Consider the following 24,709-nt stretch of genomic DNA (forward strand, 5'->3'; position numbering starts at 1 on the left):
AGATGGAAACAACTTCCCCAAATAAAATATTTGAAAGCGTCACTAATAACTAGAAAAAGCTTTCTATCATTAAAAACTGCAAGTTTGTTATTTAGGAGTAGGAAATTTAAGAAATATGTGACCTGACACCTTAACTCTTAAGAGGTGCAATGATTTTCCTGCAATTACTTAAGGCAAATACATCTATAACACTTCCTGCCCAAAGTAAATTTAATGAGATTAAAAAAAAGGATAGGATTTGGAACCAGAAGGCTTGAGGTCAAATAATAACTCTACCCCTTAAAAGATGCCTGGCCCTGGAGAATTCAATCTTCTTCCCTTTACAATTATTGTCACCATGAAGTAAAATGCTGTGACTGCTTCCTGAAGTGGATGATCTATGCTTATGAGTCTGGAAACAGATTTACCTGGAGCCCTTCCCAGGTGGTGCTAGTGGTAAAGAACCCACTGCCAGTGCAGAAGACATAAGAGACATGGGCTTGAATGCTGGGTCAGGAAGATCCTCTGGAGGAGGGCATACTATTTCTTGCCTGGAAAATCCCATGGACAGAGGAGCCTGACAGGCTATAGTCCATAGGGTTGCAAAGAGTCAGACATGACTGAAGTGACTTAGTACAGCATATTACATCACTGGATTACAGAAATTCATATGTGAAAAGGTCTGGTCAACTCCCTCATTTTATATTCAGGAAACTGAGGTTCTAAAAGTAGGCATGATTCATTATATATTCAGATCCAAGTCCTCACAAAGAAAATGCAGAATGTCGCAGGAGTTCCCACAAAATTGTTCCTATCCCTTTCCTAGGATCTTTGTCTTGCCTTCCACCAGAATTTCTTTCATCCATGTTTAATCACTCCATTTAAATTCTTGCAAGATTCTTCCTTGTACACTTCTCATCTGTTGTAGTATGCAGCCAGGTCCACTGTAAATACCCATCCAAAACTGGTTGAATGAATGGTCAATCAGTTAATAGAAATCAAATATATCAGTCCAATTCATCAATGCATAACCTTTAAAAAAAATCATGTGGAAGAATCATAACATTTCTTCGGCTTCAGGATAAGAACCGAAAACAATCTACAACAAAAGAGACTGACGAGCATGTTTTACATATTTGGACTTTTTTTAATGCAGAATGCTCAGTGTGGATGAGCACACATTGCTGACAGTGTTATTGCTGTTGTTTTGGTTTTGTCAAATAAGTGCCTTTGTGGTGTGCTTCAAAGTTACATTAGAGGAAAAGTTCCCAGGGAATCAAGGAAAAAAATCCTTTTGAGGAAACTTGAAGAAAGACCAGTACAGAAGAGCAGTTGACATAAGGGTCAATTATTTTCCAGCCCTTTATAAGAAAACTCTGCCAACTAAAATTAAACCATGAGTTTCTGCTGCCTGCCCCTTTATAGAGGGTGATTGGACTAATATCATATAAATGATTTTATATTACATTCTTCATTCTTTTTTACTTGCATCCAAATCTGCCATATTTCAGCAATTATGCTAAATATTGATTTACAATTTCTCTCAGTTTATTCTAATTAGGCATCCAGAAGTGATCCATCAGGTTATTTTATTTGTGGCCTTAATATTAATAGTGTGGAGTGACTAGTAAAAACAAAGCTAGTCTCCAAACTATGCTGACTGCTGGCAAGATAGTTTTTGCAGTGTTCACAGATGAGGCAAGAGAAAAACAGGTCATGGGGAGTCAGCAGGGCTAAGACACACTAAGGTTGACTAATTGTCTATAAGAATTGACCTGAGCTACCAAGCTCTTCTCTGGAGACTTAAGAATTTTATATATTTTAATAACAAAACAATTGTGGCCACTTCAAAAATATTCATTAATAGAAGAATAATATCCAAACTAAGGGAGAGGACTAGGCTGTTTGGAGGAAAGGTGACCAACAGGAAAGCTCTAGAAACCAATAATTTTTATCACTAGTATTTATTGATCATTTCCTTTTTTGTTAGTGGTTGTTGCTTAGTCACTCTTTGTGACCCTATGGACTGTACCCTCCAGGTTCCTCTGTCCATGGGATGATCCAGGTAAGAATACTGGAGTAAGTTGCCATGTCTTCCTCCAGGGGATCTTCCAGACCCAGGGATCTAACCCAGATCTCCTGTGTCTCTGGTACTGGCAGGTAAATTCTTTACCACTGAGCCATCTGGGAAGCCCAAACTCTCTATATAACATGCACTGTGTACTTTAACTCTCACAACAACCCTGCAAAGTACTATTATACTCCCTCTTCATAGATGAATAAACTGACATGTAGAGTAGTTATTATAGACAATGGCACCCCACTCCAGTACTCTGGCCTGGAAAATCCCAGGGACAGAGGAGCCTGGTAGGCTGCAGTCCATGGGGTTGCTAAGAGTTGGACACGACTGAGCAACTTTTCTTTCACTTTTCACTTTCATGCTTTGGAGAAGGAAATGGAAACCCACTCCAGTGTTCTTGCCTGGAGAATCCCAGGGACGGGGGAGCCTAGTGGGCTGCCGTCTATGGGGTCGCACAAAGTCGGACACGACTGAAGTGACTTAGCAGCAGCAGCAGCTCACAACTAGTTAAAAGGCATATTCTGAAATCAAACAAGGGGATGTTGTGCTTTAATCACTAAACTGAGCTGTGCTCTATGAGGTACAACTGCCCCATGGAGCTCAGCCTGGAGAAGGAAAGGCAAAGGTGCTAAGAAGGCAGGACTGTGACAGGTGACAAGTGAAAGTTCAGGGAGGATATGTTACCTCAGTAAAAAGAAAATTGTTTAAAAATCAAAGGAAGGGCCTGTAAGATGGTGTGCCCCATGCTCCCAGGACTGGATGGTTTTGTGACCACAGTGAAGAGTTTTAACAGATTACCCTAACCCTCCTTTTAACACCAAATTCCTCCTGTTGTGTCTTGAGGAGGCAGAGTACAGTAGGTAGTTGAGAGTCTGACCTCTCTAGTCTGGTTTCCTGAGTTTGAACCTTACTAGACTAGCAATCAGAGGCAAGGGTTACAGTACAGTACAGTTCAGTCCCTCAGTCATGTCTGACTCTTTGCAACCCCATGGACTGCAGCACACCAAGCTTCCCTGTCCATCACCCATTCCCAGAGCTTGCTCAAACTCATGCCCATCAAGTTGGTGATGCCATCCAACCATCTCATCCTCTGCCATCCCCTTCTCCTGCCTTCAATCTTTCCCAGCATCAGGGTCTTTTCTAATGAATCAGTTCTTCACATCAGGTGGCCAAAGGATTGGAGCTTCAGCTTCAACATCAGTCCTTCCAATGAATATTCAGGACTGATTTCCTTTAGGATTGACTGGTTGGATCTCCTTTCAGTCCAAAGGACTCTCAAGAGTCTTTTCCAACACCACAGGCAGGGGTTAAATAATGGAAATAATAATAGTGCTATTCAAGAAACTCAGAGCATCATATCATTCAATCTTTATATAGCATTTACCCAATACATAGAAAATGCTCAATGAATGTTAGAAATTACCATTGATAATACTCATCCCTTCTCATCATCACTTTAAACCCAAACTGAAATACTACTACATGGGTTAAATCTAATTACTTCTTTAAAACTTCCAACATGTGTACTTTCTTCCCATATTTAACTTTCCCCATTGGCAGAAACAGCTTCCCTAGTGGCTCAGATGGTAAAGAATCTGCCTGCAATGCAGGAGAGCTGGGTTCAATCCCTGGGTCAGGAAGATCCCCTGGAGAAGGGAATGGGTACTACCCACTCCAGTATTCTTGCCTGGAGAATCCCATGGACAGAGGAGCCTGGCGGACTACAGATCATGGGGTTGCAAAGAGTCAGACACGATTGAGCGACTAAGTACACATGTACATTGGCAGGAAAATCTTCCTTAAGGAGGCTATGCTCAAAATCTACTTATCCTTATTTGTTCCTCAAAAAGTGGTTAATCGTTATCCTCTCAGGAAGGGGTTCCATAAATCTAAACAGTATATTTTTGAAGTGAGAAAGCCAGAGACCTTAATTGTCCTTTTTCTGTATTAAAACTTCATGAGAGCATTAACTTTGTCCTACTCACTATGACCTATATAACATAACATAACTATAACAGACCTAGCGTTCTGGTTACACGGTACAATGGAAACTACTTTTTGGATATACAAATATTTTTGCTTTTTGTATCTCTTCAAATCCTTTCTAGTTGTAAATACCCATTTTGAGTTAAGAAGTCAGAAAACTAGTCTTTCAGAGAGGAAGGATCTGAAAACCCTTCATGTTATTCCATTTGTATAGAAACCAGAAACCCAAGTCAAAGAGGTAACTTTCAGGAGTGGTGAATATTTTCTAAAATCCAGTATGGAGGTAATTGTCTCCTCTATTTCATTAATATCCTATTTACTTTAATCCACTGATCCAAGTTAGGATGCAAAGTATTGCAAGTAGTATATTGCCAGTCCTTGATGTCATAAATGATCACATTTGGGAAGCCTCTCTTTTCCCTTAATCTGAAATTGTCTATGGTAACTCTTATCCAAATTACCTATTCAAATTCACTAAAAGAATATTGAACTTTGATTCTGTTGGCTTCTGGATGTCCATATTTTCCAAAGCTAGTTGTATGTTTGCACTTAATATTCAGCTCCTCTGCTTGGTCAGTGATAATCACGGTGGACAGCTCTAGGCATGGGACTGACCAATCAGTGAGCAGTCAACTGACATCTGTAGGTATGTCCCACAAGCCAAAAAAAAAACATGCTCTGTTCTCTAATGTACTTTTAAGAATATCATATGAGGGAAAAAACTAAAACTGTACTAAAGAATTTCTGCAAAACTTCTGTTGTTTATGAAACCCAAAGTTTAAGTCAGTTTCACAAGGGCTGGGTTTCTTTTTAAAATGTCATGCTATTTCTAATCATTTTCAAGACCATGTCACCAGTGGGTTGTCCACTCAACCCCACCATCTAGAATCAGAAATATCCAGTTTAAGTCTTATACTGCTACTTTTGCTTTTTGAGTTTTGACAAGTTGTTTAATCACAATTATCCTGTTTCCTCATCTGTAAAACAGGGGAAATAATAGTGCCTCACCCTTAGAACTTAAAGATTAAGGCTTGAAAGGTTACAAGGTGAAAGATTAAATAATATAGTGCCAATAAAGCACTTAGTACAGGGCATGGCATCATTCGCTGCTGTAGTGTTTAACAATGTTTTATTCTTAAAGGAACCACATATACACCTGTGCTCAGGTAGGGATAAACACACCATGCTTTATGATCACAGAGGAGGTACATCAAAAGTTGAGAGTAGAGGGCTAATTCAAAAAAACAGGAATGAAATGAAGTCTGAGCCAGTAGAAGGAAGTCTAATAAATGCCAGGCTATGTGAAGAGGGTGAAGGAATTCACATCAAGACTGTTCTAGGAAGAGGGAATATATGCAAAAGCTCAGGGATGAGAGAGCACCCTGGTCCCAGACTTTACCTGTAGTCCTGCCAGCTTCTCCTCCTGCCCCAAATGGAGCTTCCATTTCCACATCCATTGCATACACACACACACACACACACACACACACACTCTTCCAGAGCCTCCATGGGAAGCATGGAGGATTTCACTGTTTCAAACGCCAGAGGATAAAACTGAGAGGAGGCTAGTTAGTACACCTCTGAGGTTCATACAGTTTTATGTAACAGGATGCTTATTAGGTAATAGGCCCGGACTGTTGAAAGGTTACAAGGGATCTTTGAGGTCTTTGCCCTCAAACTACTTTAAATCCAACTGAGGAACTACAAGCGTACCTCAGAAATATTGCAGGTTTGATTTCAAATCACTGCAATAAGGTGACTATTGGAATAAAGTAAGTATTATAATAAAGTGAGCTACGTGATTTTTTTCCTTTCCTGGTGCATAAAGAAGTTATGTTTACAACCTGTATTCTATTAAGTACACAACAGCATTATGTTAAAAACACCTTTATTAAAAATATTTTATTGTTAAAATATGCTAACCATAATCTGAGTCTTCAGAGAGTAATCTTTTTGATATTGGAGGGTCTTGCCTTGATCTTGAGGTTGACTGCAAGGTGGTGGCTGGGGCAATTTCTTAAAATAAGACAACAATGAAGTTTGCTGCATCAATTGACTTTTTGATGAAAAATTTCTCTGTAGTATGTAATGCTATTTGACAGTATTCTTTGCTCATCAGTAAGATACAACTCCTCAGCCATTAACATTTTACCATGAGATTTCAGCAATTCAGTCACCTCTTCAGGCCACACTTCTAATCCAAGTTCTCTTGCTATTTTCACATCTGCAGTGACTTTCTTCACTGAAGTCCTGAACAATTCAAAGTCATCTACAAGGGTTGGAATCAACTTCTTTCAAGCTTCTGTAAATGTTGGTATTTTGACACTTCCCATGAATCACAAATATTCGTAATGACATCTTGAGTAGTGAATACTTTCCAGAAGGTTTTCAATTTATTTTTCCCAGATCCATCAGAAGAATCATTATCTATGGCAGTTATAGCCTTACAAAATATATTTCTTAAATAATATGACAAAACTGAAATTACTATTTGGTCCATGGGCTGCAGAAAGTATGTTATATTAGCAGGCATGATAACAGCATTAATCTTATCATATGTTTCTATCAGAGCTCTTGGGTGACCAGGTACATTGACAATGAGCAGTCATACTTTGAAAGGAATCTTTTTTTTCTAAGTAATAGATATCAACAGTGAGCTTAAAATATTCAGTAAACCATGTTGTCAAAGATGTGCTGTCATCCAAGCTTTGATGTACCATTAATAGAGCAGAGATAAAGTAGATTTCACATAATTCTTATGGACTTTAGGATTCTCTGAATGGCAAATAAGCATTAGCTTCAGCTTAAAGTCACCAGTTGCATTAGCCACCAACAAGAGAATCAGCCTGTCCTTTGAAGCTTTGAAACCAAGCATAGACTTCTCCTCTCTACCTATGAAAACTCTAGATGGCATTTTTCTCCCCATATAAGCCTGTTTTTATCTACACTGAAAATCTGTCATTTGATGTAGCCACCTTTATTAGTTATCTTTACTGGATTTTCTTGATAGCTTACTGCAGCTTCTACAATAGCACTTACTGCTTCACTGTGCACCTTTATGTTACCAAGATGGCTTCTTAAACCTCATGAACCAATTTCTTCTATAATAGCTTCAAACTTTTCTGCAGCTTCCTCACCTCTATCAGCCTTCATAAAAGTGAAGAAAGTTAGGGCCTTGCTCTGGATTGGGCTTTGGCTTAGGGAAATGTAGCTGGCTTGATCATCTATCCAGATCTCTATACAGCAATAACATTGTTTTGTTTTCTTATCATTCATGTGTTCACTGGAGTTGCACTTTTCATTTCCTTCGAGAACTTGTCCTTTGCATTCACAGCTTGACTAATTGTTTGGTGTAAGAGGTCTAGCTCTTAGCCCATTTTGGCTTTTGACTTGCCTTTTTCACTAAGCTTAATGATTTCTAGCTTTTGAGAGATATATGACTCTTCCTTTCACTAGAACACTTAGAGGCTATTGTAAGGTTATTAACTGGCCTAATTTCAATATTGTCGTATCTCAGGAAATAGGGAGGCACAAGGAGAGGGAGAGAGATGAGGGACCTCCTTGTTGCTAGAACAGTCAGAACACACGCAACAGTTATCAATTAGGTTTGCCGTCTTATATGGGCCAGTTCATGGAGCCCCAAAACAAGTACAGTAGTAATAGCAAAGATCATGGATCATGGTAACAAATATAAGAATGAAAAATTTGAGACATTGCAAGAATTACCAAAACGTGATGCAGAGACATGTAGTAAGTGAATGCTTTTGAAAAAAAACAAAACAAAAAACAAACAGTGCCAATAAATTGCTCCATGAAGGGTTGCTCCTCCTCCTCCTCCTCCTAAGTCACTTCAGTCGTGTCCAACTCTGTGTGACCCCATAGATGGAAGCCCACCAGGCTCCCCCATCCCTGGGATTCTCCAGGCAAGAACACTGGAGTGGGTTGTCATTTCCTTCTCCAATGTGTGAAAGTGAAAAGTGAAAGTGAAGTTGCTCAGTCATGTCCGACCCTTAGCGACCCCGTGGACTGCAACCTACCAGGCTCCTCCACCCATGGGATTTTCTAGGCAAGAGTACTGGAGTGGCTTGCCATTGTCTTCTCCGGAAGGGTTGCTACAAACCTTCAATTTGTAAAAAATGCAATATCATTGAAATGTGATAAAGTGAAACACAATAAAATGAGATATGCCTGGAATGGAAGGACAGTCTGATGTGCTATAATCATAATAGCTTATCATACTTGGTATACATGATCTCATTTAATCTTCAAAACACCCTATGCACCAGATTTTTAACCCCATTTCACAAATAAGTGGACTATGCCCACATAGGATGAGTATCCCAGGAGAACTGAAATCAGAACTGGATCTTGAATGACAAGTCAATTGTTGAGGGAGAAAGTAAATGTAAATGGGTAATGATAGGGGCAGAAATGCTGTCCAGACCCATGCTAAGAAAGGAAAACATTATATACAAAATGTCCCAAAGAGATAGAACACAAATCCCCAGTACTCAAGTTGAAACTTGTTAATAAGTATTTACCATAGAATTAGTGCAATCAAAGAGAGTTGAGTTCTATAGTATTACTAAATCATCAGTTAAGTCAGTTACATATTATATGTCAAATAGGCTTCAGTGGGTTGTCTTGGCTTAGAAGTCTGGTCATTGCTTATATTTGACCTTGGAATATAACCTCATATAGCAAAGAGCTGCTTAAAAAAAAAAAACAAAAAACCAGCCACTAATGAGGGCAAACACCAATAAAGTTACCAAGCGTGTTGGGTGGGAAAGGCTAATATAATCAACCTCTTTAAAGATTGTCTCCTTCCTCTAAAATGTAATTCTTATGTGCAGGAGTGAGGTTTAAAATAGTAAGGACATCCAGTCAAAGGTTAAAGAGGCTGACTAAATCTTAAATGATCAATCATTTTTTAAAAAGTACTTATAAAATTTTACCAGTCCTTCTAGCATTTGTCAATGTCAATGTAATGATGCAGTTTTCTGTGTTTGTCCTTAGTTCTTGAATTAGATAACAAAACTAAGTATTCTGGAGAAGTGAAAATGCTCTGGGTCAGTTTCCGTTTTATAAAAATTCTCAATTGTCCAGATCATGGTTTCTTTAAAAGGGCAGTTTCATTTTCAAGGTTATGAATAGGTGGATCAGTGCTAATTTTCATTGTAAAAATTCATGAATTTAAAAACAGGTTACCATTTAAAATAAATTAGTTTAATTGAACAAGAAAGTGATTTATGGACTAGAAATACATTCCTTATCTTCCCTTTCAGTTAGTTTAGTCTATTTCTATTTATTTTGAGCTGTATATTTACGTATTTTTGGTTGATGTACTTCAAGAATGAAATTTTAAGGATTTGATAATTAATCTTATAATAATCATTTCATAATATATACATATATAAAATCATCATCATTGTTCACCTTAAACTTATATGGTGCTATTTGTCAATTATATCTCAATAGAGCTGGAAAAATAAAACCAGAGGAAAAAACAAACAGAGAAAAATACATATGCAGCATATGCTTTGCACAAAGATCAAAGTAAATACACAACAGCTGCCATTCATTGAGTCTGTAACATGTGCCAACATTCCTGCAAGGGAGGTATTTATATTTACCCCATTTTTTGAGAGAGGAAAGTGAGACACAAAGGAAATTGACTTTTTTGAGTTCACATAAGGCACAACTGAGATTCAAACCTATATCTTTCTGACTCTAAACACGCACCTCTTTCTACTATGGCATGCTTATTTCCTATTTTTTAGATGAAACATTGAGTTTCCTCTTGGAATATCATTTCTTTTCATTTAGAGAAACACAAAAAAATAAGGACAATTTTCACACACTTCTAATCCTGCAGATACTTCAAACCTTTGCTTGTTTTCCCTTTAAAATGTTCTGGCCTTCTGCCCACACTCCCCAGAACAATTTCTTAATGTTCTTCAGTCCTATCCCCCAGCTTCCTCCTTGAGCTACCCTGCTCCCTGTCACTTGGGATCCCTGGGACTTTGGGATCAGTTCTTCCTCCTTGCTCTTGTATTTGGCCCTGAAACCAGACTTCTTCCCTTCTGAATCAATATCCTCACTAAAAACTGGAACCTCAAACCCCTCTCTACAGACTGTAGCCTGAGATTAGCCTCGCTCACTCCTTAAACCTACTTCCAATTCTGGAAGATACCAGCCAGGGTCAAAGTTCTCAGTCTCAAGTCTGATTGACGGGGAAGGAGAGTTTTTATACGAAAGAATTTAACAGTGATAACTTTATGCAAATCCCTATGAATTGTGGTATAAAAAGTCATTTGCTGGCAGTTATAGACAGAGAGTCTAATTTCAAGGAGAAGAAACACTCAAACTCACTTTTGAAAAGATTTTGGAGATGAACAGAGATAAATCAGAAATTAATTTCTGACTCAGAATTGAAGGCAAAGATCTTTCAGTTAAAAAAGGAAATCCTAATGCACACATTTGGTGTCATATCCAAGGTTCTAAAACCTGAGCAGAAGAGAGTCTTGAAAGAGACAAAACCAAATTTGAAGTATCGACTTCTCAGGTAAACCAGATTTTGCTTGGTTTTATAGCATCCTTGCCTGCTCCTAAGGGTTTGTCAACTAAATAAACAAACAGTGTTGTCTTCTCTCACTTATTCAAAGTCACAAATGGCTACTCTTTTCCTGGCAATGATGACTGTACTTATAATACTGATTTTAGAGAATACTTTTTACTTTTTTTAAATGTTTCCAGATATCTTTTCTCCCCTCTTTCAAAACTCTTCCCCCAAATTTAATCTCTCCAGCATACCTTGTCCAATTAATCCAACTCTACATCTGGCTCAGGACTTGTGTATGGTAGTTCTCCTACAGAAAGCTAGGCTTATTCACATATGTTGCATCTAAGCTCTCAGGCACTCAGTTAGCACATTAACACTTTCTATGTGCTAGGTCCTGTGCTAAAAGCTTTAAAGTATTTCATTCAATCCTCACAAAACCTACAAAGCAGATATGTTCCACAAGGATGAAAAAAACAAGTCAGAGACATGATAGAGAATTTACGTAGGGTCACACAGCAGCTATGTGGCAAATCTCAACACAGACTACCCATATCCCAAGCCAGACAGCTCATTACTGAGGCTCTGCACTGGACACTGTTGACTGGCTCCCAGAAACCTTTCCCAAACCATTCTCTCTTGCCTATTGCCCACAGATGTTAGGAAAGTCAAACCTATTCTTTCCCACTCTGGTAAGTAGGCATGTTCATTGATGCAGTTCTTGGGCAACAAGATATAAAGGAAGGTCTAATGAAAACTTCTGGAAATGTTTTCCTCCCTTCAGATTAAAAGAAAGCCATCTTTTTTCTTTACTTTCCTTTGTATTTTTTAAAATTTATTTACTTCTAATTGGAGGATCCGTTTCCGTTTCCGTTCCGTCGCTCAGTCGTGTCCGACTCTATGCGACCCCGTGGACTGTAGCCTACCAGGCTTCTCCGTCCATGGAATTCTCCAGGCAAGAATACTGGAGTGGGTTACCGTTTCCTTCTCCAGGGGATCTTGCCGACCCAGGGATCGAACCCGAGTCTCCCGCATTGGAGGCAGACGCTTTAACCTCTGAGCCACCAGGGAAGCCCAATTGGAGGATAATTACTTTAAAATATTGTGCGGTTTCTGCCACACGTCAAAATGATTCAGCCACAGATATACAAATGTCCCCTCCCTCCTGAAACTCCATCCCACCTCCAACCCCATTCCACCCCCTAGGTTATCACAGAGCACCAGTTTGAGCTCCTTGCATCATACAGCAAATTCCCACTGGCTATCTATTTTACACATGGTAATACATATGTTTCCATGCTACTCTTTCAATTCATCCCACCCTTTCCTTCCCCTGCTGTGTCCATAAGTCTGTTCTCTGTCTGTATCTCCAGTGCTGCCCTGCAAATAGATTCATCAGTATCATCTTTCTGGACTTCATATATATGCACTAATATATGACATTTGCTTTCTCTTTCTGACTAACTTCACTCTGTATAATAGGCTCTAGGTTCATCCACCTCATTAGAACTGGAAAAGTATTTTTTTTCCATCCATGTTTTTCCTTTCAGTTTGGGATGGTTTTATAAAGCTATTGTACATGGATCTAGGATGGTCATCTTGGTACCATAAGGAAAAGGCCAAAAAAATTTAAAATAAGGACCTTGATATGATAAAATAGAATCACCTACCTCCCAACTACTTGTGAAATAAACAGTAAATGTTGTTATAATTTTAAGTGAAAGTGTTAGTTGTTCAGTTGTGTTCAACTCTTTGTGACCCCATGGACTGTAGCCTGCCAGGCTCCTCTGTCCATGGAATTCTCCAGGCACGAATACTGGAGTGGGTAGCCATTCCCTTCTCCAGGGTATCTTCCTGACACAGGGATCCAACCCGGGTCTCCTGCTTTGCAGGCTGATTCTTTACCATCTGAGCCACGAGGGAAGCCCATTTGGCTTTCTGTTACTTGCCAATGAAAATATTCCTGTCTGATACCTACTAATCACCCTGCTGCCCTGCTGCCCAAGGATGGCAAAATTCTAGGAAGGTCAGTGACTTTTAAATCTTTTTTTAAAAAATAAAACTTACTATTCTGGTCTTTTCTAGAACTCAAATGACTTTCTGGAACTAAATATGTGCTGAATATGATAACATAGTTAGCACTCGGCAAATATTAATTGAATTGATGAGCAAATGTACTCTTGAAATTTACCAAAAACAGTCACTAAAATAGGTGACATATGTCAGCAATACCTGAGCTAAGTCCTAGGGATATTGGACAAACACAGATATAGAGAGGTGTGGTCTATACCCTCACAGAGTTTGCAGTTTATAACAGAAGTAAGAAGACAACTGGAACACTGTGAGGGCAGTGCCCATATGGTACTTTAAAACAACAGAGTCTTAGAAACAGCTTTTTTAAAAAACAGAACTTTGATAGTATCACTTAAAAATAGGAATATTCCACAGAAAAATGAAGAAGAAAGAAAATGACCAAAATGATAATTTATGGATGGGAGGATTTCAAGCAATTTTCATTTCCCTCTTTGAATTTTTCCACATAGAAAAATTTCAAAATACAGATAAGAGGGAAAATAAAAAATCTATTGTGTCACTAGTACCAAGAGATTTGAGATCCTTTCTAAGTCTATTATTCTAATTTACAGCAGATTAGTTTTATTTGAATCTAAGCAACAGAAACAATATTATTGTAAATATCTTGGAGCAAGCTATGAAGAGAGACAACTTCTTAACATGAGAGCCACATAATATTCACAGATATGAAATATTAGCATCCATGGTATATAGAGAATGCCAAATTAACTGCTATTATAAAACATTATGATTCAATTCAATTTAAAATCCTTAGCTTTTAATGCTGTTCCATAACTACTATGTGCAATTTATATTGTCTGTTTAGTTCCCTGCTGTGTTTTTTCTTGTTTCAATATTTTGCCCTAAGAATTTTCATTAATTTATAAATGTTTCTTACTATTATAAGAAAATAATAACCTTCATAGAAAAATGGATCACCAGCTTCACTTGTCTATCCCAAGTAGTGTCAGACACTGAGAGGTGGGGAGTAATTTGATTACTAATCAGACTTAACGAAAGAAAAGCTCAGTACTTACCAGTAGAGATCACTGACTTAGTGCCTTAATTATTTCTCCTCACTTAGTCCTTTAATCATATTTTCTGTTTGCTTTCATTTTTATCTCCCTTTTTGAATTTCTGGCTTCCAATCTCCACTCCCTATGACCCTCATATTGTTAAATCACTTATTTTCAGTGATCCTACACGTGTCATAAAAACCATCTTCAGCTTTAGAAGGACCAAGTTAAAAAAAAAAAAAGCATCAGAAGTTGCAAACAGGTAGTATCATTGTGCTAGGGTTTCCATAACAAAGTACTGCAGACTGGATGGTTTAAACAGAAATGTATTGTCTCACAGTTCTAGAGGCTGGAAATCCAACATCAAGTTGTCAACAGGGTTGATTTCTTCTGCAGGCCATGAGGGAAGGATAAGCCCCAGCCTTTCTCTTGGGCCTACAGATGGCCATCTTCTCCCTACACCTTCTTATGGTCTTCTCTCTGTATGCACGTGTCTGTGTTCTAATCTCCTCTTCTTAAAGGGACACCACTCATACTCGATTGAGGCCCACACCATTGGCCTCATTTCAGCTTAATTAACTCTTTAAAGACCCTACTTACAAATATAGTTATAGCTGAAGTATGGGGTGCTAGGCTTCAACATAAAAATTTGTAGGGAGGGGAGAGACAAAATTTAGCCCCAAACACAGCTATAACCAGAAAGGTGATCGATTTAAGTATGTAACATGGACTTAGACAAAGGTAACAAAGAACATGCTTCCTGGGTTCAAAGAAATGCAAGCTACTGCACTTTGTGCTGACAAACGGAAAAGATCACTGATGATCCATCAAAACAGGAAACAGATACCTCCTGGATCCCATCACATCTGTGCAGGGAACTGGGATGGATGACAAGAGGATAATGAAACTCTCCAAAGACAGTTCCCAGAGCACGGGGCACAAGAAGAAACTGCACCTCATGGTAATCTGCCCATAGACAAAAGAGTTTACCATACAAAAGGGGCAGGAGACAAGAAGAGGAATAGTGAGAGGGGTCCCACCAGACAAGGAGAAATTATTTAAAAATCCAGGTCCATACACCCACACTTGAAATGTTCTTCACACATTTCTTGTGGCTCACTATAAAAACAATTTGACAACAATTCTCAGAAAAACTTTAATCCTAATACCGACCAGAATCTCTCTAAAGCATGATTTTTCAAGCTGTGGCTACTGAACTTGTCACATCTTTTTCTCTTTTCTCTGGAAAGACATTAATCCAGAAAGGTAAGCTCCCAGGTGGATAAGTTTAATTCAAATATATTTTCTGATACAACAAGGCACAGCAATGGTCTTGTCAATGAAGGATGTATTCCCTAACTGGGAGTCCTACAAAAAGAGTGGTTTGGTGCTAGTGAAAGAACCAAATGGCTTCTTCTGGGCTGGAAACAAAGGTATAATGCAGTATTACATTTGGGTGGGGGTTTCCCTGATGGCCCAGATGGTGAAGAATCTGCCTGCAATGCAGGAGATCTGGGTTCGATCACTGGATTGGGAAGATCCCCTGGAGAAAAGAATGGCTACCCACTCTGGCATTCTTGCCTGGAGAATTCCATGGACAGAGGAGCCTGGTGGGCTATTGTTAATGGGATCACAAAGAGTTGGACACAGCTGAGCAACTAACACACACACACACATATTTGGGTTGAATTTTTAGCCAGCACAAGATACAAATGAACTATGTAGCAAAAATTATCATTGAAATTTTAATTCATAAAGTATAATAATGGTTTTCTGTACACTACACTATTCAGTCATTCTTTCCTCATCCTCTTTAAAAATATAAATCATATTCATAATGTATCATTTGGGATTTCAAGTTTAGAGAAAAGTGACAAAAGACACTTGAAAACCAGTATGAATGCAGAAACTTATTTTTCTCTTTTTCACAAATTATACCCCCAACTAAATCATGAGGAACACTGGGCTGGAAGAAGCACAAGCTGGAATCAAGATTGTCGGGAGAAATATCAATAACCGCAGATATGCAGATAACACCACCCTTATGGCAGAAAGTGAAGAGGAACTAAAAAGCCTCTTTAGGAAAGTTGAAGAGGAGAGTGAAAAGGTTGGCTTGAAGCTCAACATCCAGAAAACAAAGATCATGGCATCTGGTCCCATCACTTTATGGGAAATAGATTGGGAAACAGTGGAAACAGTGTCAGACTTTATTTTCTTGGGCTGCAAAATCACTGCAGATGCTGACTGCAGCCATGAAATTAAAAGACGCTTACTCCTTGGAAGGAAGGTTATGACCAACCTGGATAAAGTATTAAAAAGCAGAGACATTACTTTGCCAACAAAGGTCCGTCTAGTCAAGGCTATGGTTTTTCCCGTGGTCATGTATGGATGTGAGAGTTGGACCGTGAAGAAAGCTGATCGCCGAAGAATCGATGCTTTTGAACTGTGGTGCTGGAGAAGACTCTTGAGAGTCCCTTGGACTGCAAGGAGATCCAACCAGTCCATTCTAAAGGAGATCAGTCCTGGATGTTCATTGGAAGGACTGATGCTAAAGCTGAAACTGCAATACTTTGGCCACCTCATGCGACGAGTTGACTCACTGGAAAAGATTCTGATGCTGGGAGGGATTGGGGGTGGGAGGAGAAGGGGACGACAGAGAATGAGATGGCTGGATGGCATCACCGACTTGATGGACATGAGTTTGAGTGAACTCCAGGAGTTGGTGATGGACAGGGAGGCCTGGCTTGCTGTGATGCATGGGGTCGCAAAGAGTCGGACACGACTGAGCTACTGAACTGAACTGAAATGGACAGTTTATTTTAAATTGACGGACATTTATGGAATCATTCCAAAGAATACACAATTTTCAACTATTTGTATGGGGAACTGAGTAAGGCATAGAGGGAAAGATCCAAAGATTCAATGTGCATACTATTTCTTTTGGTTTGTACCAAAATCAGCAACTAAAGCTTAAGGATTATTTCAGTACTAAATTCTAGAATCTGAAGTTTTCATTGAAACTGATATCTGTGGAAACCAAAAGTCTTGAAAGTACATAAACATCCCAGATCAGGATTATTTGAGGTTGACTTTAGAATTGCACAATGAGTCAATTGAACATTGAAAATGTTTTATTTTCTTGTCTCTCCCAAAACTTTTCATAGTTATTATTAGCCAAAATAAATTGGGGGAAGTCTCTACTTCTAACAGCTTAGAGATGCCGATCTTCAATAGGGAATGAAAGAAGTGTGGATTGCTACAAAGCAGCCTGCATTTGACAGCACCCTGTGTGCTAAACCAGAAGTTTGTAAACTGGGATATGTACTCCCATGGGATACCCAGAGACCTTCCTAGGGGAACCCAGGCAAGGGTTGTTTGAAGGGAATCAATCTCTAGACCCTTAAGTTTCCTATACTCTCCTAATACTGGTCTGCCTAAAAAATGCACTCCAAGCCATGTCGAGTCACCTCCCGCCTTTCCGTTTTGTAATCAACTTTCCACTTTCACAAAAGAAACGCATACATCTCACCACATGGCATCTTCTTATGGTGTACTGAACTTAGAAAAACATTTGTGAGACAAAGGGACAATTTGAAGTATTATGTAGGTGTTGATATAATAAATGGCTTTGACTGGGCAACAAATATGATTGCAAGTAGTTTCCAAGGTTTGCTTCCAGCACAACTGAAGGAGGACCTAATTGAGCTGTAATTTGACAGGTCATTGAAAAAAAGGGGTAATAGAGCACTATGTGATGTTTGTCATATATCTCTGAACTGAGTGATGTTGTATAGCAAATAGGGCTTCCCAGGTGGTGCCTGCCAATGCAGGAGACATAAGAGACATGGGGTTTGATCCCTGGGTCTGGAAGATTCCCTGGAGGAGGGATTGGCAACCAACTCCAGTATTCTTGCTGGAGAATCCCCATAGACAGAGGAGCCTGGTGGTCTATAGTCCACAGGTTTGCAAAGAGTTGGACACGACTGAAACAACTTAGCACACACACACGCAGGCATAAAACAAATAGCAAATCCCTTTCCATTCCCATCTAGTTATGTGAACAGGTTTGTTAAGCAAAGGGATAAGAGATGACATCTTTTCTATAAAATATAAGAGAACAAACTCTGTAACAAAATGATCGGAGAGGAAGCCAAGACAAATGAGCATGTTCAATTCACCTCCTTTAACCTCCTTTAACCAGAAACAATTTACTCTATGAAGTCATGTTAATATTTAATATGAGGGTAAATAGAAACTACCCAATTTGAAATCAAATATTTAATTACTTCAAGTCTGAAATTCTGTGCCACAGATAATTTTGGTGGTAGAAGTGGTGAGCAACAAAGAGACTATAAAGTACTACACTTGCTAGTAAGGTAAAGATACTGTAATAAGTTTCATTAACAGTCAACACTACACATAGTTACAAATTATGTACGTGTGTGTATGTGTGATAACTTTTAAGATCTACTCCCTTAGCCACTTTCAAATTTAAAATACAGTATTATTAACTATTGTCACCAAGATGTACATCACATCCACATGACTTATTTACTCTATAACTGGAGGTTTGTACCTTTGACCACCTTCACCCATTTTCAAACTGCTCCCCCACCCCCTGACCAATCTATTGGTCTATCTGGCCACCACCAGTCTATTCTCTGTATCTATGAGTTCATGTTGTTGTTGTTGTTTTAGATTCCACATATAAGTGAGATCATTTGGTATCTGTGGTGATCATTTTGCAAAGTAGACAAATATCAAACCATTATGTTGTACACCTGCAACTAATATAAGCGACTTAGCAGCTGCAGCATGTTAATTATATATCATTTTAAAAAACAGAACAAGAAATACCATACTGGATTGACAAAAAGAAGGCAGAGACAAAATGCAGTGGATATCCCATATGTAAATGATGTGGGGTTTATAATCTTTGTCACTTTTGGATATACATATACATTATACACTATCTCGGAGAAGGCAATGGCAACCCACTCCAGTACTCTTGCCTGGAAAAATCCCATGGGCGGAGGATCCTGGTAGGCTGCAGTCCATGGGATCGCAAAGAGTCGGACACGACTGAGCGACTTCACTTTCACTTTTCACTTTCATGCATTCATTCCAGTGTTCTTGCCTGGAGAATCCCAGGGACAGGGGAGCCTGGTGGGCTGCCATCTATGGGGTTGCACAGAGTCGGACACGACTGAAGCGACTTAGCAGCAGCAGTAGCAGCATACACTATCTAAAAACTGATCATTTTACCTATAGCACTTTGTACTCTGCCTTTGATGAAATAGAACTGAGTAATTAGAGAGTACTAAGGGAGTTGGTGATGGACAGGGAGGCCTGGCGTGCTGTGATTCATGGGGTTGCAAAGAGTCGGACACGACTGAGCGACTGAACTGAACTGAACTGAAGGATAAATGGCAACCCACTCCAGAACTTTTGCCTGGAAAATCCCATGGACAGAGGGGCCTGGTGGGCTACAGTCCATGGGGTCGCAAAGAGTCAGGCACGACTGAGTGAATTCACTTAAGGATATGATCATTCTTTCTAAATCACAGTTCAGCATCTTCTGTTACTATAGAAACATATCTTCACATTATAAGGTATAAATTAATAAGTCTAAACCAAAAAAGAAAAGTTTCAAAACCTTGGAATAATCTTTCCAAACATACATCTTCTGCATTTTTATTTTCTCATAAACTATAATGCTTCCCATTCTTCCAGTTCCTCAAAGCAAATTTACAGATGAGTGTGACTATCTCGACTCAGAGCCAAGCTTATCTTTCACACAGGGAGCCAACTGCACATGGATTCAGTGATGATCCTTTGAAGGAGTCAGAAGAGCCATATCATTTCATCCTCATGCATGACTGAGGGGTATAAAATCCCCATTCCACCTCCAGAACTAGAGCACAACCCACAAACACCCACACAAACAAATAGCAACTCAGGATGAAATTGAACAAACTAGAGGGACTATCAATTGAAATTTTCCACTCTAAAACAATTTCATTAAAGATGGCATTGCCAGAAACAGTATGTTATAGTTGACTTCCCCCAAATTACAATGCAGCTCAGAAACAAAGTCTCTATTATAATCTTTGGCAGAAGTTTTTAAGACAATTTTTATTTACTCCAAACTCTATTGGAACAAAGTCAGCACCAGGCCCTTTGCAATTTTTACGTCAAGTGTTTCCTGCTGTAATTAAGGAAGCAGCGGAACTCAAAGCAACACCAAGAGAAAGCATCTTATTAACTGGTGGAATTTTAGGAATTTTAAATTTCTGTTTTGCTGTACAACTGCATTTTATTACCACTTTAAATCTTAAAATGTAATAAATACAAATTGCTTCAGTAATGATGGAAAACTTTCTCAGCTTTAATGAAACCTTTTATTTGCTACTGGAACTTTTATTATTTCCAAATGGTAGCATAGACAAGAAAAATAATGACTACTCACACTGAGGGAAAACTTTAGCAATTTGAATAATTTTATTCTTGGGTGACTTTTAAGGCATTTGGAGTTGTTATGTTTATTGTTTTCATTTATTTTTGAAGTAAAAGCAAAAAATATATACATATGGACACTATCACAAAATTATTTTCTAATTCTATATCAAAATACTGATAGCTATGTACCACTCTCACCCATCAGAGGTTGGTCTGATCTGATTGAGAATTTTCATGTATTTAGGGCTCCCTCACATCTCAGCCAGAGAAGGCAATGGCAACCCACTCCAGTACTCTTGCCTGGAAAATCCCATGGATGGAGGAGCCTGGTAGGCTGCAGTCCATGGGGTCGCGAAGAGTCAGACACGACTGAACAACTTCACTTTCACTTTTCACTTTCACACATTGGAGAAGGAAATGACAACCCACTCCAGTGTTCTTGCCTGGAGAATCCCAGGGATGGGGGAGCCTGGTGGGCTGCCGTCTATGGGGTCGCACAGAGAAGGACACGACTGAAGTGACTTAGCAGCAGCAGCAGTACATCTCAGCTCTTGACCATGAGAGGCAGATAGTGTAAAGGTTAGTCACACAGGCTCTGCAGCTGAACTCTTTGGCTTTTTATTAGAGCCCTGACCCCTCCTACCTGTGAAATCTCTGAAAACTTCTCAGTCCTCAGTTTTCTTATGTGTGAAAAGAAGAGTGACTAGAATCTACCTAGTGAAGTGAGTGGGAAGATTAATGAGATACTTCCTGTAAAACAGTAGACTAGAGTCTAGCACATGGTAAGCACTTAATAAATATTTAGCCCTTATAAGGTTTTCTTTTGTGAATCCATCCACCTCTAGACTGGATGCAGTCAGATGATATCATGCATTCCACAAACATCTGTTGAGCACTATTTTATACAGGAATAAGCAAAGGGGGCACAAAGATGAATGAGCCACAGTGTCTACACTTTTAGTGCATGATTATTATTGCATCTTGCTATCTTTCTTGCAGAGTACCATGAAGCACACTCTTTCACTAGATCCCACATTTTCCTATTTTTCCCATGTGCTTGGAACTAATCGAGCTTCAGAAAAATTTCACTTCAGTTTCTGAAATCTTAATCATGCACAATTTAGTCAGCAGCTACAGGTTTTTCCACATTTGAAAATAGATGATTAAATGGTCTAATCAGATTCTGACTTAGCCAAAAACTTGAAAAACGTAGGAAGACAACCATGACTGACACATTCATTTTCCTGAATGTGGACACTGCAAAAAGCAGCTGCAGAAAAATAGTGCTATTTACATCCCACTGACCCACAGCAACTAAAACTGCACAGGAGTTCAGCATCAAACCCTTCAAGTACTAAGTGTTAGTTGCTCAGTTGTGTTTGACTCTTTTTGACCCCATGGACTACAGCCTGCCAGGTTCCTCTGTCCATTGGATTCTTCAGTCAAGAATACTGAAATGGGTTGCCAGGCCCTGCTCCCGGAATCTTCCAGACACAGTGATCGAGCCTGGTCTCTAGCATTGCAGGCAGATTCTTTACCATCTGAGCGACTAGAGGATCCCCTCAGGTATCTAAACTAAACTCAATTTGAGATAAAATAGGAAGCTTATTTAGGCATAGTTTCATCACTTTCCAAAAAGTTCTGAAACTGACTTCCAACTGGGCACCTTATAGGCCTTTAGTTTTTTCAAACAATTTCATTTATGTCTTGCGTTCAGAGAATTCATTAAAAAGTAAAATCTTTAAGTTTGACTATAAATCCCGAACCCAGCGACTAATGTGGTATTTCAGACATCACAAATTCCAAATGATCTTAAATATGTTGTCCTTGGCTAATTTGCTGCTCTTGAAAATGTGCAGTAAATTCAATTAAAAAGGAAAGCTTCTTCAAATTAGTTGCAAGATCAACTAGGACATTATCTGCTTACTAGATGTATCATAATAAAAAAAAAAACCCCATCTAATATGCATTACATTGTTTAATTCAGAAGGAAACTGGATACTCTCTCTTCCAATAAAAGGACCAAGATCCGTTGGGGGTTGGTTTTATTTTTTTCTTTTCAACAGCCAATAATGACTGTGTTAACTTTCTAAAATAGACTGAATAACTGCCAAAATATGTCTTCCGAGGAGTCACCCTGCCCAACACAACAGGAGATCATGTGTAAACACACAGGCACACAACTGCTTCCTTCTTGCCTTCCTGCATCACACCAGCTCCCCTGATCACAATATTTAAAAAAAAACAAAAAACAACCCTATGACCCTTTTGAGATGGGGCAAATAAAAATCCTGAAATATGGGGTACCCTCACAGGAAACCTCCCTCAATGCGTCTTAAATCAACGCACAACTCGTTTGAATGCAAGACGCCACAGTGAGAATTTATCTCTAAGCCTTGATTCTCCAAACGAATGCGCCTGTTTTGCCCTTTGCTTTTGTATTTAAACACGTTTGTTCCACCAGGCCGGATCCTCTTGGTCTCAGCTAATGTCCCTGCTTAATGTATGCATTTTTCACATTCATTTTTTAATCCTTCCTGAGTGAACATTTCAAAGGGGGCAAACGTAATGGAAAGTGAGGGAGCGGTGGGGGGAGATAAGCCTGGGATGTCTGACATCCTCCCTGCGACCCAGAATCCGTATTCTTTTCCTTCTCTGCCCAGCCCCCTCTGCCCGCTCGCCCCTTCCCTCTGCGGCAGGAGGAAGGGGCGGAGGGGCCGCTGGCTGCAGCCGCCACCTGCCGCGGCGTGGAAGAGCTCCAGTTGTCACTTACCCAGCAGGGTGAGAATGGCTCATTTTTGCAGGATCCCTTTTGGACCCGCGGCGGACACGGAGGGTGGGTTCGGGGGACCTGTGCACGCCGGGGCCGCGACAGTCGCCTTTGCCGAGTGGCTCCGCACTGCGCTCGCCAGTGCGCGGGGCACTGGGGCTGGGCCGCCGCCCCTGGGCGCCCGGGCTGCACGCAGCCTCCCAGGCCCTCACCCGCCCGCGGTATCCACGGCCTCCGGTTGCTAAGGCGGCAAGGAAGGCAAGCGGGGAGGATTCAGAGAAGCCCAAGCGCTGCTGGAGCCAAACCCAGGGAAACTGGAAGTGAAGCCCAGCTTCCAGCACTTTTACTGGGCCCAGATGTGAGAGGACACCCAGGTCCCTGCGCTGTAGCTCTGGGGATTCTCGTTCCCTAGGCACCTGCGACATGAAAACACACACCCACAATGCGGGCAGGTTCCCTAGGCACCTGCGACATGAAAACACACACACGCCCTGCTTAGGCTGGTGTGCTTTCTGCCAGGCCCTGGGAAGGGAGGGTTAGTTAATTAAGAGCAGGGAGCAGCTACTGTGTTTTTACCTTGGTTTCCAGTTGTAAAACAGACCCTAGATTGCAAGTTCCAGGCAAAGAAAGCTCTGGCTTTTGATTTTGTTTCTGCAACTGCCAGAGATTGTTGTTCCTGGATTTCCTCCTTTGGAAAACCCCCAAACTTGCTCCTAGCCGAGGTCACCACTTCTGGCAGATAGGGTTGAGGGTTCTGACGTTCAGAAAGTGGGAGAGATGCTGTTCCTCAGTGAAGCATGCTGACACCTGGAACTTGTATTTGAATCTAGAAGGGAAAATGCAAGGCTTAGACAAAGAAGCCTGGGTTTATTCAAGCGCACCTTGGTGTGGAGGAAGTTGAAAGAGGCCGGGGTTCAGATGAGCTATTCCTAGTCCTGTGTTTGCTTTGTCAGATTCTGTGCTGGGTAATTTGACCTCCGGCCTCAGGTTTGCCTTGTGTAAGTCAGGGTTGGACACGTTCAAGGTGACTGAGTTCTCCAAGGATCTCAGTTCTAGCTCAGCCACACTTACCAGTGTGAAGAGCATCACCTCATTAACAGCACTTCGCTTTCCCACACGTCCTAAAGGCCCACCAAGAACGTCAGAGTCCAGTCTCCTTCACATGACATTCAAGCCCCTTTATCATCTGTCCCCAGCATCCTTCGTCAACCTCATTATGACCACTTTCTCCACCTCTGCTACCCTAAACTTTAGCAAGACAAATTTTCACTTTCCCTCTCATGGGAACATGCTTCTTCCCTGACAACTTGACAAACTTCTATTCCTCCTTCAACTCTTACCTCAAATCTTGTCTTCTTTGACATCTCCAGGTGAGTTGATGACTCCTGCCTCTGGGGTCCCACTGTGCCTGGATATATCTGTTTCACACTTACTTACTGATCTATGACTGCCTTTTCTACTTGAACCTGAGCTTCTCTATTTCATGGTATATATCTATTTTATTTTTCAGTAGTCTCAGAGGCAAACAGCAGTTTAACAATTGTTTGGCGTATAAATAAAGGAAAAAAGAAAAATTTCTTCAAAATGGTAGTATTTTTACTGAGTACTTACTAAATGCTCTCCTTGGTCTTTTATTGAGCACTTAGTAACTATTCGTTATGTCACTTAATCCTCATTTCTATTCTCTAAAGTTGGTTTTTTCCATCCATTTCATAAGACACAGAGAAGTTATTTATTTTGTCTGAAGTGTATAATAGCTTCTAAGTGGAAAAACCAGAATTCAAATA

General features: G+C 39.9%; 1 protein-coding gene across 1 annotated transcript in view; it reads right to left on the bottom strand.

Moving 5' to 3' along the window:
• ERICH3 (glutamate rich 3) overlaps positions 1–23,298 on the bottom strand; it is a 125,308-nt gene extending 102,010 nt beyond the window's left edge. Inside the window, exon 1 of the mRNA XM_055403336.2 lies at positions 22,926–23,298. Coding sequence (XP_055259311.2) covers positions 22,926–22,948 — 23 coding nt within the window. The 5' untranslated portion in view covers positions 22,949–23,298. The remainder of the gene's footprint in view (positions 1–22,925) is intronic.
• Between the last annotated feature and the right edge of the window lie 1,411 nt (positions 23,299–24,709).

Source organism: Moschus berezovskii, chromosome 4 (assembly GCF_049115385.1).
Source record: "Moschus berezovskii isolate FMDL1 chromosome 4, NW_MosBer_1.0, whole genome shotgun sequence".
NCBI classification, from domain to species: Eukaryota; Metazoa; Chordata; class Mammalia; order Artiodactyla; family Moschidae; genus Moschus; species Moschus berezovskii.